The sequence below is a fragment of the Crinia signifera genome, chromosome 6 (assembly GCF_055691185.1).
Source record: "Crinia signifera chromosome 6, ASM5569118v1, whole genome shotgun sequence".
Lineage (NCBI taxonomy): Eukaryota > Metazoa > Chordata > Amphibia > Anura > Myobatrachidae > Crinia > Crinia signifera.
The window spans coordinates 280025834-280039451 of NC_139222.1; the positions used below are offsets into that span (position 1 = coordinate 280025834).

General features: G+C 49.5%; 1 protein-coding gene across 3 annotated transcripts in view; it reads right to left on the minus strand.

Moving 5' to 3' along the window:
- The window catches only part of VWA2 (von Willebrand factor A domain containing 2), a 40129-nt gene that overhangs the window by 12702 nt on the left and 13809 nt on the right, over window positions 1-13618 (minus strand). For 2 of the 3 annotated variants that reach the window (XM_083149755.1, XM_083149754.1), the window contains exons 2-4: window positions 12255-12319; window positions 3633-3707; window positions 664-797 (exon numbers count right to left, since the gene is read on the minus strand). In XM_083149755.1, coding sequence (XP_083005881.1) covers window positions 664-797; window positions 3633-3707; window positions 12255-12306 — 261 coding nt within the window. In that variant the 5' untranslated portion in view covers window positions 12307-12319. Of the gene's footprint in view, window positions 1-663; window positions 798-3632; window positions 3708-12254; window positions 12320-13447; window positions 13470-13618 lie in introns of those variants that run through there. The other variant, XM_083149756.1, reaches the window with a different exon arrangement.

The following is a 13618-nucleotide window of genomic DNA, read 5'->3' on the forward strand; positions in this document are numbered from 1 at the left end:
TGGCTGCTCCCATCGTTATTACAAGTGGCCTCTCAGACGTATAATCTCCGGGCTCTTGTGGATTAAAGGTGGAATTTTAATTCTCTGCTGAACGCTCCTGTACTCATTATCCCGTGATCTCAGCCTCGTCCTATCACTGTAACATTTACAGCATCATAACAAGAAGTCAGGGGTCTGATAGTAAAACACCGCGGTGTGGGGAGAATACAGGCTTCCATATAGGATCTGGCTGCAGACACATCTACGTACAGGTCCTGTCATTACTGACGCTGATTCCATATCAGACGTTCTCCAGCTAATCATTAGCAGTAATTACAAGCGGCATTCAGCAAAAACAAATAATATAATCAACTACGTTGTTTAATAACAATGTAAATATGCGTCATTTGGAGTTGTTCCGACCGGACGCCATTTGTGTGTCAATTGTCTCAGCCTGCCACATTTAAAACATATTGTCATGGCGAACAATAAGACACTATGGGGTAATCTTACTAAAGCTTCTACAAATGAAAAGAGGTGATGTTGCCTGTAGCAACCAGCCATATTCTGTCAATCAAAAGACATTCATTCTATTATCCCGCTGGCCTGTGTGATATTAATAAGTATAAATATGAAGTTACGCATGGGGTGCTTATCGCTGAGCTGCGCCTAGGGACGTGTTACCTGATCAGCACCAATGTCCAGGGCATCGCACAGCTTCACAGCAAAGTGCTTGGACCTCTCAAAGCTCCCCTTCCCAATGCTGTTGGAACCATCCAGCAGGAGGAGGACGTCCAGGGGGGCCGAGCAGTACATCCCTGGAAGGAGTCAGAGTGAGATAATAGGAAGTCCCAGAGATGTTACACACTGTCCTGATAACCATAGGGCTCAGGGGTAAACGTATGAAGCTTGGAGAAGTGGTATCTGTCCCCATAAAGAATGTTCTGTGCCAGGTGACAATGCACCAGCCAATCAGCTCAGAGAAAAATACAGAGAAACCATGTTAGTAATACAGAGCAGCTCTGCAGCGCCGTCCTCCTGCACCAACAGCCAACTACACCTCATGTACAAGCTACAACTGTGAGGTTTGAGGAGCGCAGTCCCAGATATGGCGCAGCGCACAGATCAGGGGGTATTTATCATGGCATTATGATGTGGTCATTTTGTGCTTGCTACGGGATACGGTTGGCAGGTCAACAATAAAAATGGTCCCGGGTTAAAAGAAGGGTTTAACCTGGGTTGAACCTGAATTGCTGGGAAGTGTGAACGGGTGTCCCAGGTCCTGCTCACACTATAGGGAGGAGGCAGTGTCTGCTTCAAGCGCAGCCTCCTCCCCTGCCACCTAATGGTGCTCCGCCCGCCCCTTTCTAACGTCAGTGACCCAGCTTATCGTGGTGGCTAAACATCGCAAACGCTGGGTCGCTCCTTGGACAGACCCGGGTTATAATCCTTGGTGCAACCCGGAATTTGCGATGTGATGGGGTATAAGCACTCATATATCATTGAATGACCCATATCAGTGTATATACTCCTATATGGTATTATTACTAGTGTTTATTTATATGGTGCCACAAGGGTTCGACAGCGCCTGACAATACATTGAGAAGCGAAGAACAAGAAAATAATGAATGAGAGTATAAGGCAATTAAGGACAAGTACATGGTAAGTAAAGAGAGTTGCAGCAGGGGACAGGACACCGAGGTTATCATCAGGGAGGCAGAGATATATATACTAAGAAAGCACACGAGGAGAGAGGGCCCTGCTCGTGAGTGCTTACATTCTAAAGGGGATGCACTCATGGCATATACGTAGCACTCATATCACTGTATATACCATATACAGTATCAGGTTAATCTGGCAGTAATCAGCACATGCACTGAATGTGGTCTGGAAAGAACTATAACTGGCATAAAACCAACAGCTATATACTGTATGTAGGCGCGTAGCAATGCTCAGGACAGGTGAGGGGGTCCGGGCACACAGGATGACACCCCCCCCCCCAGTTCCAATCACTTAGTGGATCTCTTGCAGCAAGTGACAAGTGTTTAGCGCACTGCACCTGGAAGGAGACAATGGGCCCAGCAGCAGCAGAGACAGCCCCAACACACAACAAACAACCAGAGAATGGGCTTTTCCACGCCAGGCTTAACCCCTCACAGGCTTAGTGATCCCAATATACACATGCTGCAATGTAAAACTGCAATGGCTGCAGGGCAGCACCACAAGCTTTTCCTCTGCGTCATTCTGGCCTGTGGGAACTTGTCCCAGTAATCACTAGGTGATGTCAGCCATTCCCAGCAAGCTACTGGCAGGTCTATGCCGGGGACTGAGAGGGACCTGCGCTCAGTGTCCTGCATAATAATCTCCTTCTGTATATCTGCAGTCTCTTTCGTTAGGTGAATATACACATGGCTGTATGCTATTACACCAGGCGGATGTGTGATGGAGAGGTCACAGGGGCCCTGCAAGGTGTTCTGTGTGGTTGCGGAACTCGTGCAAATGCATGGCAGCTATTGCTGGGGAGGGTTCCTGAAGAACCCTCTGCTGGGTACTTTTGCAGTTTGTAGCTTATGGAGTACAACAGGGTAAAGCCATCTGCAGATGACGTTAGCTGCGGCGACCAATCTGCCAGCACTGAATCCCCTATAAAAAACCTACGGGGGTGGCAGCTGTTATTGGAAATCGGGAAATAACGATCCATACTTCATACATGGGGGTGATACAAACATTTGAGGATACCCCCGAAAACAGTATTTTTCAGGGGAAAAGACAAAATATTTGAAAAATAATGGGACCCATAGTTACACAACTAAACTAAAATGGCTGTGTGTTCTCATCCCTATAACAGATCCAGTCATTTCATAATACAGCATTACACCATTGCTGCCGCCCAGCACTGAGGTCTTGGGTTCGATTCCATCCATGGCCCTAACTGTGTGGAATTGGCCTGTTCTCTCCGTGGGTTATACTGTATTCTGGGTGGTTTCCTCCCACAGTCCAAAAATATACAGGTAGGCTAACTGGCTCTTGACACTGGTGTGTACATGTGGTAGGGAAAATAGATTGTAAGCTCCACTGGGGCAGGGACTGATATAAATGGCCGACTATTTTCTGTAGGCTTATGACATTATTCCTTTAAACGCAGGAATTACAAAGGTTCTGGGGCTGAGGAAATGAAGGCTTGAATTAAGTCATCCTTAGAACCTGTGTAATTCATGGGCCCCGGATGACAGGCTGAGAGAGTCTAAAAGGGGCATACACACGATGATTTGCTAACGTACTGCGACCCATACGCATCGATAAAAGGCTGCTGTAAATTCGTAAACCTTGCGATCAGGTGTGAATCAAGCCCCAGGTTAGATTATGTATGGCGCCAAGTCCTCCGTCTACTGCGTGGGGTGAGTCCAACACAGTAAGGGGCTGGGTGTTGCGAGTTGTTGTGCCGTACATGAATCTGAGGCACGCACATACAATGATGGACAACAGCTTACAATTTATAGTCATACTCCGTGGCACCGCATGTCCACGTGCAGGGGAGTGGGTGCAAGTTGCAGCTATTGCCACATATAGGTACAATGCAAATAAGGCCCAGAATAAGCTTTTCAGCATGGGGGACACAGTGTTAGAAGCAGAGGCAGATGGAAATTGCTTACTTTGCCCGGCTGCAGAAATCTTCCCGGCCACCTCCGGACTGACGTGTAGATCCTGCACACACAGGGACGGCGATGCTGTATAAATACAAATCACAGTCAGAGACATTTCCTTCCCTGCGTATCACACAGTCCGCGGGGTGTTCCTAATACTGCTCTGGGATATCAAAATGCAGCTGATTGTTATACAGTCCTGAACAGTGCCTGATCAACCAATAGGCTGAAGCCTTGGGCGCCAAGACTAGGGGGGTAATTTATTCCATGCTTGGGTACTCTTTACCTAGCACGGCGCCCATCGCGGGCATTGAATGCACTAAAAAATCGGGTGCGACGCGACCGACGCGATACCCGCGATTTCCCATAGGGACCAATGTTAAATTTCTCAATTGACCCGATTTTTCTGTTCAATGCCTCAATTGACACGATTTTTCCATAGGAATCAATGTTAAATGGCCCACAGAGGCCAAATAGCCACCCTGAAGTGTGAAATGGCCCCCACAATTGTTAACGCCACCCCACGATCAACGTAAACCGGAAGCGTGGCGAGCGCAGCGAGCCCGCAAGGGGCGGCGGTACGCGTCCTACGACCTTTTCATACCCCCACTATCCACGTCGGCGTGGAGTTGAGAATAGAATAGTGTGGCGAGCGCAGCGAGCCACCGAGACCGAAGCGTGGCGAGCGCAGCGAGCCCCGCGAGGGGACGAGGATACCTGTGAAGCCCGCGAAGGGACGCGTTTACCTGTGAAGGTATCCACGTCCGCTCGCCACGCTTCGGGCTCGGTGGCTCGCTGCGCTCGCCACACTATTCTATTCTCAACTACACGCCGACGTGGATAGTGGGGGTATGAAAAGGTCGTAGGACGCATACCGCCGCCCCTCGTGGGCTCGCTGCGATCGCCACGCTTCTGGTCGACGTTGATCGTGGGGTGGCGTTAACAATTGTGGGGGCCATTTCACACTTCAGGGTGCCTATTTGGCCTCTGTGGGCCATTTAACATTGTTTCCTATGGAAAAATCGGGTCAATTGAGGCATTGAACAGTAAAATCGGGTCAATTGAGAAATTTAACATTGATCCCTATGGGAAATCGCGGGCATCGCGTCGCACCCGATTTTTAGTGCATTCAATGGCCGCGATGCCCGCGATTTTTTTACCTGCGATGCCCACGATCAAAATCCGGGCGCCGTGCTAGGTAAAGAGTACCCATGCTTGTAGCGGTCACCCATCCCGATGTACTGCCAGATGGCTGTGCCAATGTTACTACTGATGGAACCATTACTTTATGTACATTGCGATACAGCGCCAGCCGGGCAGCCTAATGCCAAAGTCTCCTTCACACCACAAGCATTAGATGGTTTGACTGGTGAGTCCCCGACAAATCTGTGTAATAGACGGGTTTCCACACTAAGTATAATAATCACTAGTTAGATACAGGGATAGGGGAGACTGCCCGACCCATTGCATTGCCTATGTGAGAGAGACTGATGCATGAAGATTATAAATCTCTCTCATCCTCAGAAGCCAAATGGGATAAATGGGCTTTCCCAGCACCCCAACAGCAACGTGTAATAGTCTGCGACTGCAGCACATTCCCTCAGTCAGTCAGGAAGTTATTTATTTTCCATTGGATATGACGCAGTTCATCTCATTGTATACACTGTACCACGCATATACACTGCTCTCCAAGATCACCACAAATAAACATCCCTGCTCGGATGATGTATTGGCCGTAGTGTGATACACAGAACATAAAGCAATTTAACTGGCACTAATTACCAGAACATGAAATTAATGACATTCTTTGTTAACGATGCAACAATTTATAAATCATGCTGAGACCATTTAATAGAGACACGGCCCCATGTATTTTAAATGTTGCCTTAATATATATTCAAATATATTAATGCAACATTTAAAATACATGAGGCCGTGTCTCTATTAAATGGTCTTATCAAGACAGTCGGACTCATTTCTTGTTATTAGTAAAAGGGAGAGATTTACTGCACATTCCGAGACCCCAGATGTCCCCCGTCCCGGGAATTCTCACCCAGGAAATAATTGTTTATCCGCAGATGTGCGTCCTGCATCCGTGTATCGCACACAGAACGTCATATACAGAGAGGAAACATTGGACGGATTATTTACCCACGGATAATGTTATTGCTGCATTTTGCAAATTTCTGAAATTCCACACACACACACACACACACACACACACACACACGTGTATGTATATATATATATATATATACACATATATATATATATATATATATATATATATATATATATATATATATATATATATGTATATGGAGAAGATATTTAAAATTGCCAGGACCTATCGTTTAACATGCACAGAAATGGTGAAGACATACATAAAATAATCAAAAATTAAAAAAAAAAAAAAAAAGGAAAAAAGAATTTAAAAAGAAAAAAAAAATCTAGGAGGTAGCTTATTGTCATCAAGGGGTGCCTAGTGTTATCTGAAGATTACATGATCTCACGCAGGGGGTATGACGCAGCGTTACATTACCTCACGCAGGGGGGTATAACACAGAATTACATTACCTCACGCAGGGGGTATAACGGAGCGTTACATTACCTCACGCAGGGGGTATAACGCAGCGTTACATGATCTCACGCAGGGGGTATGACGCAGCGTTACATTACCTCACGCAGGGGGTATGACGCAGCGTTACATTACCTCACGCAGGGGGTATGACGCAGCGTTACATTACCTCACGCAGGGGGTATGACGCAGCGTTACATTACCTCACGCAGGGGGTATAACGCAGCGTTACATTACCTCACGCAGGGGGTATAACGCAGCGTTACATTATCTCACGCAGGGGGTATAACGCAGCGTTACATTACCTCACGCAGGGGACATAACGCAGCGTTACATTACCTCACGCAGGGGGTATAACGCAGCGTTACATTACCTCACGCAGGGGGTATAACGCAGCGTTACATTACCTCACGCAGGGGGTATAACGCAGCGTTACATTACCTCACGCAGGGGGTATAACGCAGCGTTACATTACCTCACGCAGGGGGTATAACGCAGCGTTACATTACCTCACGCAGGGGGTATAACGCAGCGTTACATTACCTCACGCAGGGGGTATAACGCAGCGTTACATTACCTCACGCAGGGGGTATAACGCAGCGTTACATTACCTCACGCAGGGGGTATAACGCAGCGTTACATTACCTCACGCAGGGGGTATAACGCAGCGTTACATTACCTCACGCAGGGGGTATAACGCAGCGTTACATTACCTCACGCAGGGGGTATAACGCAGCGTTACATTACCTCACGCAGGGGGTATAACGCAGCGCTACATTACCTCACGCAGGGGGTATAACACAGCGTTACATTATCTCACACAGTGGGTATAACGCAGCGTTACATTACCTAACGCAGGGGGTATAACCTCATGCAGGGGGTATAACGCAGCGTTACATTACCTCACGCAGGGGGTACAACGCAGCGTTACATTACCTCACGCAGGGGACATAACGCAGTGTTACATTACCTCACGCAGGGGGTATAACGCAGCGTTACATTACCTCACGCAGGGGGTATAACGCAGCGTTACATTACCTCACGCAGGGGGTATAACGCAGCGTTACATTACCTCACGCAGGGGGTATAACGCAGCGTTACATTACCTCACGCAGGGGGTATAACGCAGCGTTACATTACCTCACGCAGGGGGTATAACGCAGCGTTACATTACCTCACGCAGGGGACATAACTCAGCGTTACATTACCTCACGCAGGGGGTATAACGCAGCGTTACATTACCTCACGCAGGGGGTATAACGCAGCGTTACATGACCTCACGCAGGGGACATAACGCAGCGATACATTACCTCACGCAGGGGGTATAACGCAGCGTTACATTACCTCACGCAGGGGGTATAACGCAGCGTTACATTACCTCACGCAGGGGGTATAACGCAGCGTTACATTACCTCACGCAGGGGGTATAACGCAGCGTTACATTACCTAACGCAGGGGGTATAACCTCACGCAGGGGGTATAACCTCACGCAGGGGGTATAACGCAGCGTTACATTATCTCACGCAGGGGGTATAACGCAGCGTTACATTATCTCACGCAGGGGGTATAACCTCACGCAGGGGGTATAACGCAGCGTTACATTATCTCACGCAGGGGGTATAACGCAGCGTTACATTACCTCACGCAGGGGGTATAACGCAGCGTTACATTACCTAACGCAGGGGGTATAACCTCACGCAGGGGGTATAACGCAGCGTTACATTACCTCACGCAGGGGGTATAACGCAGCGTTACATTACCTAACGCAGGGGGTATAACCTCACGCAGGGGGTATAACGCAGCGTTACATTATCTCACGCAGGGGGTATAACGCAGCGTTACATTACCTCACGCAGGGGGTATAACGCAGCGTTACATTACCTCACGCAGGCGGTATAACGCAGCGTTACATTACCTCACGCAGGGGGTATAACGCAGCGTTACATTACCTCACGCAGGGGGTATAACGCAGCGTTACATTACCTCACGCAGGGGGTATAACGCAGCATTACATTACCTCACGCAGGGGGTATAACGCAGCGTTACATTACCTCACGCAGGGGGTATAACGCAGCGTTACATTACCTCACGCAGGGGGTATAACGCAGCGCTACATTACCTCACGCAGGGGGTATAACGCAGTGTTACATTATCTCACACAGGGGGTATAACGCAGCGTTACATTACCTCACGCAGGGGGTAGAACGCAGCGTTACATTACCTCACGCAGGGGACATAACGCAGCGTTACATTACCTCACGCAGGGGGTATAACGCAGCGTTACATTATCTCACGCAGGGGGTATAACGCAGCGTTACATTACCTCACGCAGGGGGTATAACGCAGCGTTACATTACCTCACGCAGGGGGTATAACGCAGCGTTACATTACCTCACGCAGGGGGTATAACGCAGCGTTACATTACCTCACGCAGGGGGTATAACGCAGCGTTACATTACCTCACGCAGGGGACATAATGCAGCGTTACATTACCTAACGCAGGGGGTATAACCTCACGCAGGGGGTATAACGCAGCGTTACATTACCTCACGCAGGCGGTATAACGCAGGGTTACATTACCTCACGCAGGGGACATAACGCAGCGTTACATTACCTCACGCAGGCGACATAACGCAGCGTTACATTACCTAACGCAGGGGGTATAACCTCACGCAGGGGGTATAACGCAGCTTTACATTACCTCACGCAGGCGGTATAACGCAGCGTTACATTACCTCACGCAGGGGGTATAACGCAGCGTTACATTACCTCACGCAGGGGGTATAACGCAGCGTTACATTACCTCACGCAGGGGACATAATGCAGCGTTACATTACCTAACGCAGGGGGTATAACCTCACGCAGGGGGTATAACGCAGCGTTACATTACCTCACGCAGGCGGTATAACGCAGGGTTACATTACCTCACGCAGGGGACATAACGCAGCGTTACATTACCTCACGCAGGCGACATAACGCAGCGTTACATTACCTCACGCAGGGGGTATAACGCAGCGTTACATTACCTAACGCAGGGGGTATAACCTCACGCAGGGGGTATAACGCAGCTTTACATTACCTCACGCAGGCGGTATAACGCAGCGTTACATTACCTCACGCAGGGGGTATAACGCAGCGTTACATTACCTCACGCAGGGGGTATAACGCAGCGTTACATTACCTCACGCAGGGGGTATAACGCAGCGTTACATTACCTCACGCAGGGGGTATAACGCAGCGTTACATTACCTCACGCAGGGGGTATAACGCAGCGTTACATTACCTCACGCAGGGGGTATAACGCAGCGTTACATTACCTCACGCAGGGGGTATAACGCAGCGTTACATTACCTCACGCAGGGGGTATAACGCAGCGTTACATTACCTCACGCAGGGGGTATAACGCAGCGTTACATTACCTCACGCAGGGGGTATAACGCAGTGCTACATTACCTCACGCAGGGGGTATAACGCAGCGTTACATTACCTCACGCAGGGGGTATAACGCAGCGTTACATTATCTCACGCAGGGGGTATAACGCAGCGTTACATTACCTCACCCAGGGGGTATAACGCAGCGTTACATTACCTCACGCAGGCGGTATAACGCAGCGTTACATTACCTCACGCAGGCGGTATAACGCAGCGTTACATTACCTCACGCAGGGGACATAACGCAGCGTTACATTACCTCACGCAGGCGACATAACGCAGCGTTACATTACCTCACGCAGGGGACATAACGCAGCGTTACATTACCTCACGCAGGGGACATAACGCAGCGTTACATTACCTAACGCAGGGGGTATAACCTCACGCAGGGGGTATAACGCAGCGTTACATTACCTCACGCAGGGGGTATAACGCAGCGTTACATTACCTCACGCAGGGGACATAATGCAGCGTTACATTACCTAACGCAGGGGGTATAACCTCACGCAGGGGGTATAACGCAGCGTTACATTACCTCACGCAGGCGGTATAACGCAGGGTTACATTACCTCACGCAGGGGACATAACGCAGCGTTACATTACCTCACGCAGGCGACATAACGCAGCGTTACATTACCTAACGCAGGGGGTATAACCTCACGCAGGGGGTATAACGCAGCTTTACATTACCTCACGCAGGCGGTATAACGCAGCGTTACATTACCTCACGCAGGGGGTATAACGCAGCGTTACATTACCTCACGCAGGGGGTATAACGCAGCGTTACATTACCTCACGCAGGGGACATAATGCAGCGTTACATTACCTAACGCAGGGGGTATAACCTCACGCAGGGGGTATAACGCAGCGTTACATTACCTCACGCAGGCGGTATAACGCAGGGTTACATTACCTCACGCAGGGGACATAACGCAGCGTTACATTACCTCACGCAGGCGACATAACGCAGCGTTACATTACCTCACGCAGGGGGTATAACGCAGCGTTACATTACCTAACGCAGGGGGTATAACCTCACGCAGGGGGTATAACGCAGCTTTACATTACCTCACGCAGGCGGTATAACGCAGCGTTACATTACCTCACGCAGGGGGTATAACGCAGCGTTACATTACCTCACGCAGGGGGTATAACGCAGCGTTACATTACCTCACGCAGGGGGTATAACGCAGCGTTACATTACCTCACGCAGGGGGTATAACGCAGCGTTACATTACCTCACGCAGGGGGTATAACGCAGCGTTACATTACCTCACGCAGGGGGTATAACGCAGCGTTACATTACCTCACGCAGGGGGTATAACGCAGCGTTACATTACCTCACGCAGGGGGTATAACGCAGCGTTACATTACCTCACGCAGGGGGTATAACGCAGCGTTACATTACCTCACGCAGGGGGTATAACGCAGTGCTACATTACCTCACGCAGGGGGTATAACGCAGCGTTACATTACCTCACGCAGGGGGTATAACGCAGCGTTACATTATCTCACGCAGGGGGTATAACGCAGCGTTACATTACCTCACCCAGGGGGTATAACGCAGCGTTACATTACCTCACGCAGGCGGTATAACGCAGCGTTACATTACCTCACGCAGGCGGTATAACGCAGCGTTACATTACCTCACGCAGGGGACATAACGCAGCGTTACATTACCTCACGCAGGCGACATAACGCAGCGTTACATTACCTCACGCAGGGGACATAACGCAGCGTTACATTACCTCACGCAGGGGACATAACGCAGCGTTACATTACCTAACGCAGGGGGTATAACCTCACGCAGGGGGTATAACGCAGCGTTACATTACCTCACGCAGGGGGTATAACGCAGCGTTACATTACCTCACGCAGGGGACATAATGCAGCGTTACATTACCTAACGCAGGGGGTAGAACCTCACGCAGGGGGTATAACGCAGCGTTACATTACCTCACGCAGGCGGTATAACGCAGCGTTACATTACCTCACGCAGGCGACATAACGCAGCGTTACATTACCTCACGCAGGGGGTATAACGCAGCGTTACATTACCTAACGCAGGGGGTATAACCTCACGCAGGGGGTATAACGCAGCTTTACATTACCTCACGCAGGGGACATAACGCAGCGTTACATTATCTCACACAGGGGGTATAACGCAGCGTTACATTACCTCACGCAGGGGGTAGAACGCAGCGTTACATTACCTCACGCAGGGGGTAGAACGCAGCGTTACATTACCTCACGCAGGGGGTATAACGCAGCGTTACATTACCTCACGCAGGGGGTACAACGCAGCGTTACATTACCTCACGCAGGGGGTATAACGCAGCGTTACATTACCTCACGCAGGGGGTATAACGCAGCGTTACATTACCTCACGCAGGGGGTATAACGCAGCGTTACATTACCTCACGCAGGGGGTATAACGCAGCGTTACATTACCTCACGCAGGGGACATAACGCAGCGTTACATTACCTCACGCAGGGGGTATAACGCAGCGTTACATTACCTCACGCAGGGGGTATAACGCAGCATTACATTACTGGATCACTGTTTAGCAGGGGCATTGTGAGCTGCACACAGGTCCGAACAGAGACTGGCAGTTACTCACCACAGGAAAGTAAGAGGAGACAACGCCATAGGCTGCGACACAGGAACGTCATCTTAGAAACAGACCTGGAAGATGAGAATGACACATTACATACAAACACTAAAAGTACATGTTACTAGCACTGTATATGGACAGGTCAGTGTTATGACAGTAAATAAGATATTTAGGGCGGGATGCATCAGCCTTGTGTGGTATATTCCAGTACTTAGTACATATGCAATTATTAACACAGCAGGAACATACGACTAGCATCACAAAGGGCGGCTCTCCTGGTCAGATCTACCCTCTGTGATGGCCTCCGGTCCCTAAAAATTCCAGGTTTGTGGCCCGGGAGTCCATCTGTGCATGTGCAGGAAAACACAATGGAGGATGCTTGTGGAATCTGATCCCTCTACAGCACCATCCTAGTGCCTATAACTCTCCTCCTAGAGCCTAACCTTATCCTCCCCCCCCCCCCCCCCACAGCCTAAACCTAACCCTCCCTCTAGTGCCTAACCCTAACCTAGCAATTCTGCAGCCTTATCCTAACTCACCCCACCCTAACCATAATATGCCCTCCCACAGCCTAGCCCTAACTGTCCCCTCCCACATCCTAGCCCTAACTGTCCCCTCCCACAACCTAGCCCTAACCGTCCCCTCCCACAACCTAGCCCTAACCTCTCCCCCCCCGCCACCCACAGCCTAAACCTAACCCTCCCTCTACTGCCTAACCATAACCTAGCCCTCCCGCAGCCTTATCCTAACCATAATATGACCTCCCACAGCCTAGCCCTAACCGTCCCCTCCCACAGCCTAACCATAATATGCCCTCCCACAGCCTAGCCCTAACCGTCCCCTCCCACAGCCTTACCTTAACCTCCCCTACCACAGCCTAGCCCTAACCTTCCCCTCCCGCAGCCTAACCCTCCACTACAGGTCTGTGCAGAATGTCAGCATATCAACTGTTGACATTGCGAACATTATTTTACTGATGTCGACATTATATTGGTGGACATTTTCACTACATACCATTAAGGTTCCAGAAATACTGTAAGTCACAGTTCACAATACTGTATATCATTATATATAACATTTGCAGCAAGAGCAGGGCAATGCTCTGCAGATCTCCGGAGGGGTCAAGTAAACTGGAAATACCGTCTTGTACACAGTCAGCGACTTGTCGGCATGTCCTGTCACATATAAGCCATACTTACAAAAATGTTTAATCTTTTTTTTCCCATCCTCCTAGAACCTATTGCTGGCCCGGAATGATCCGTATTACAGGGGTCCATTGTCTCCCCATGTATTTGTATATCATCGCTGGGCCGGTACTTGCCGACAGCTCCAATGACTCCAGTAACTATCCCAGGAAAAGGCCTTTTTTA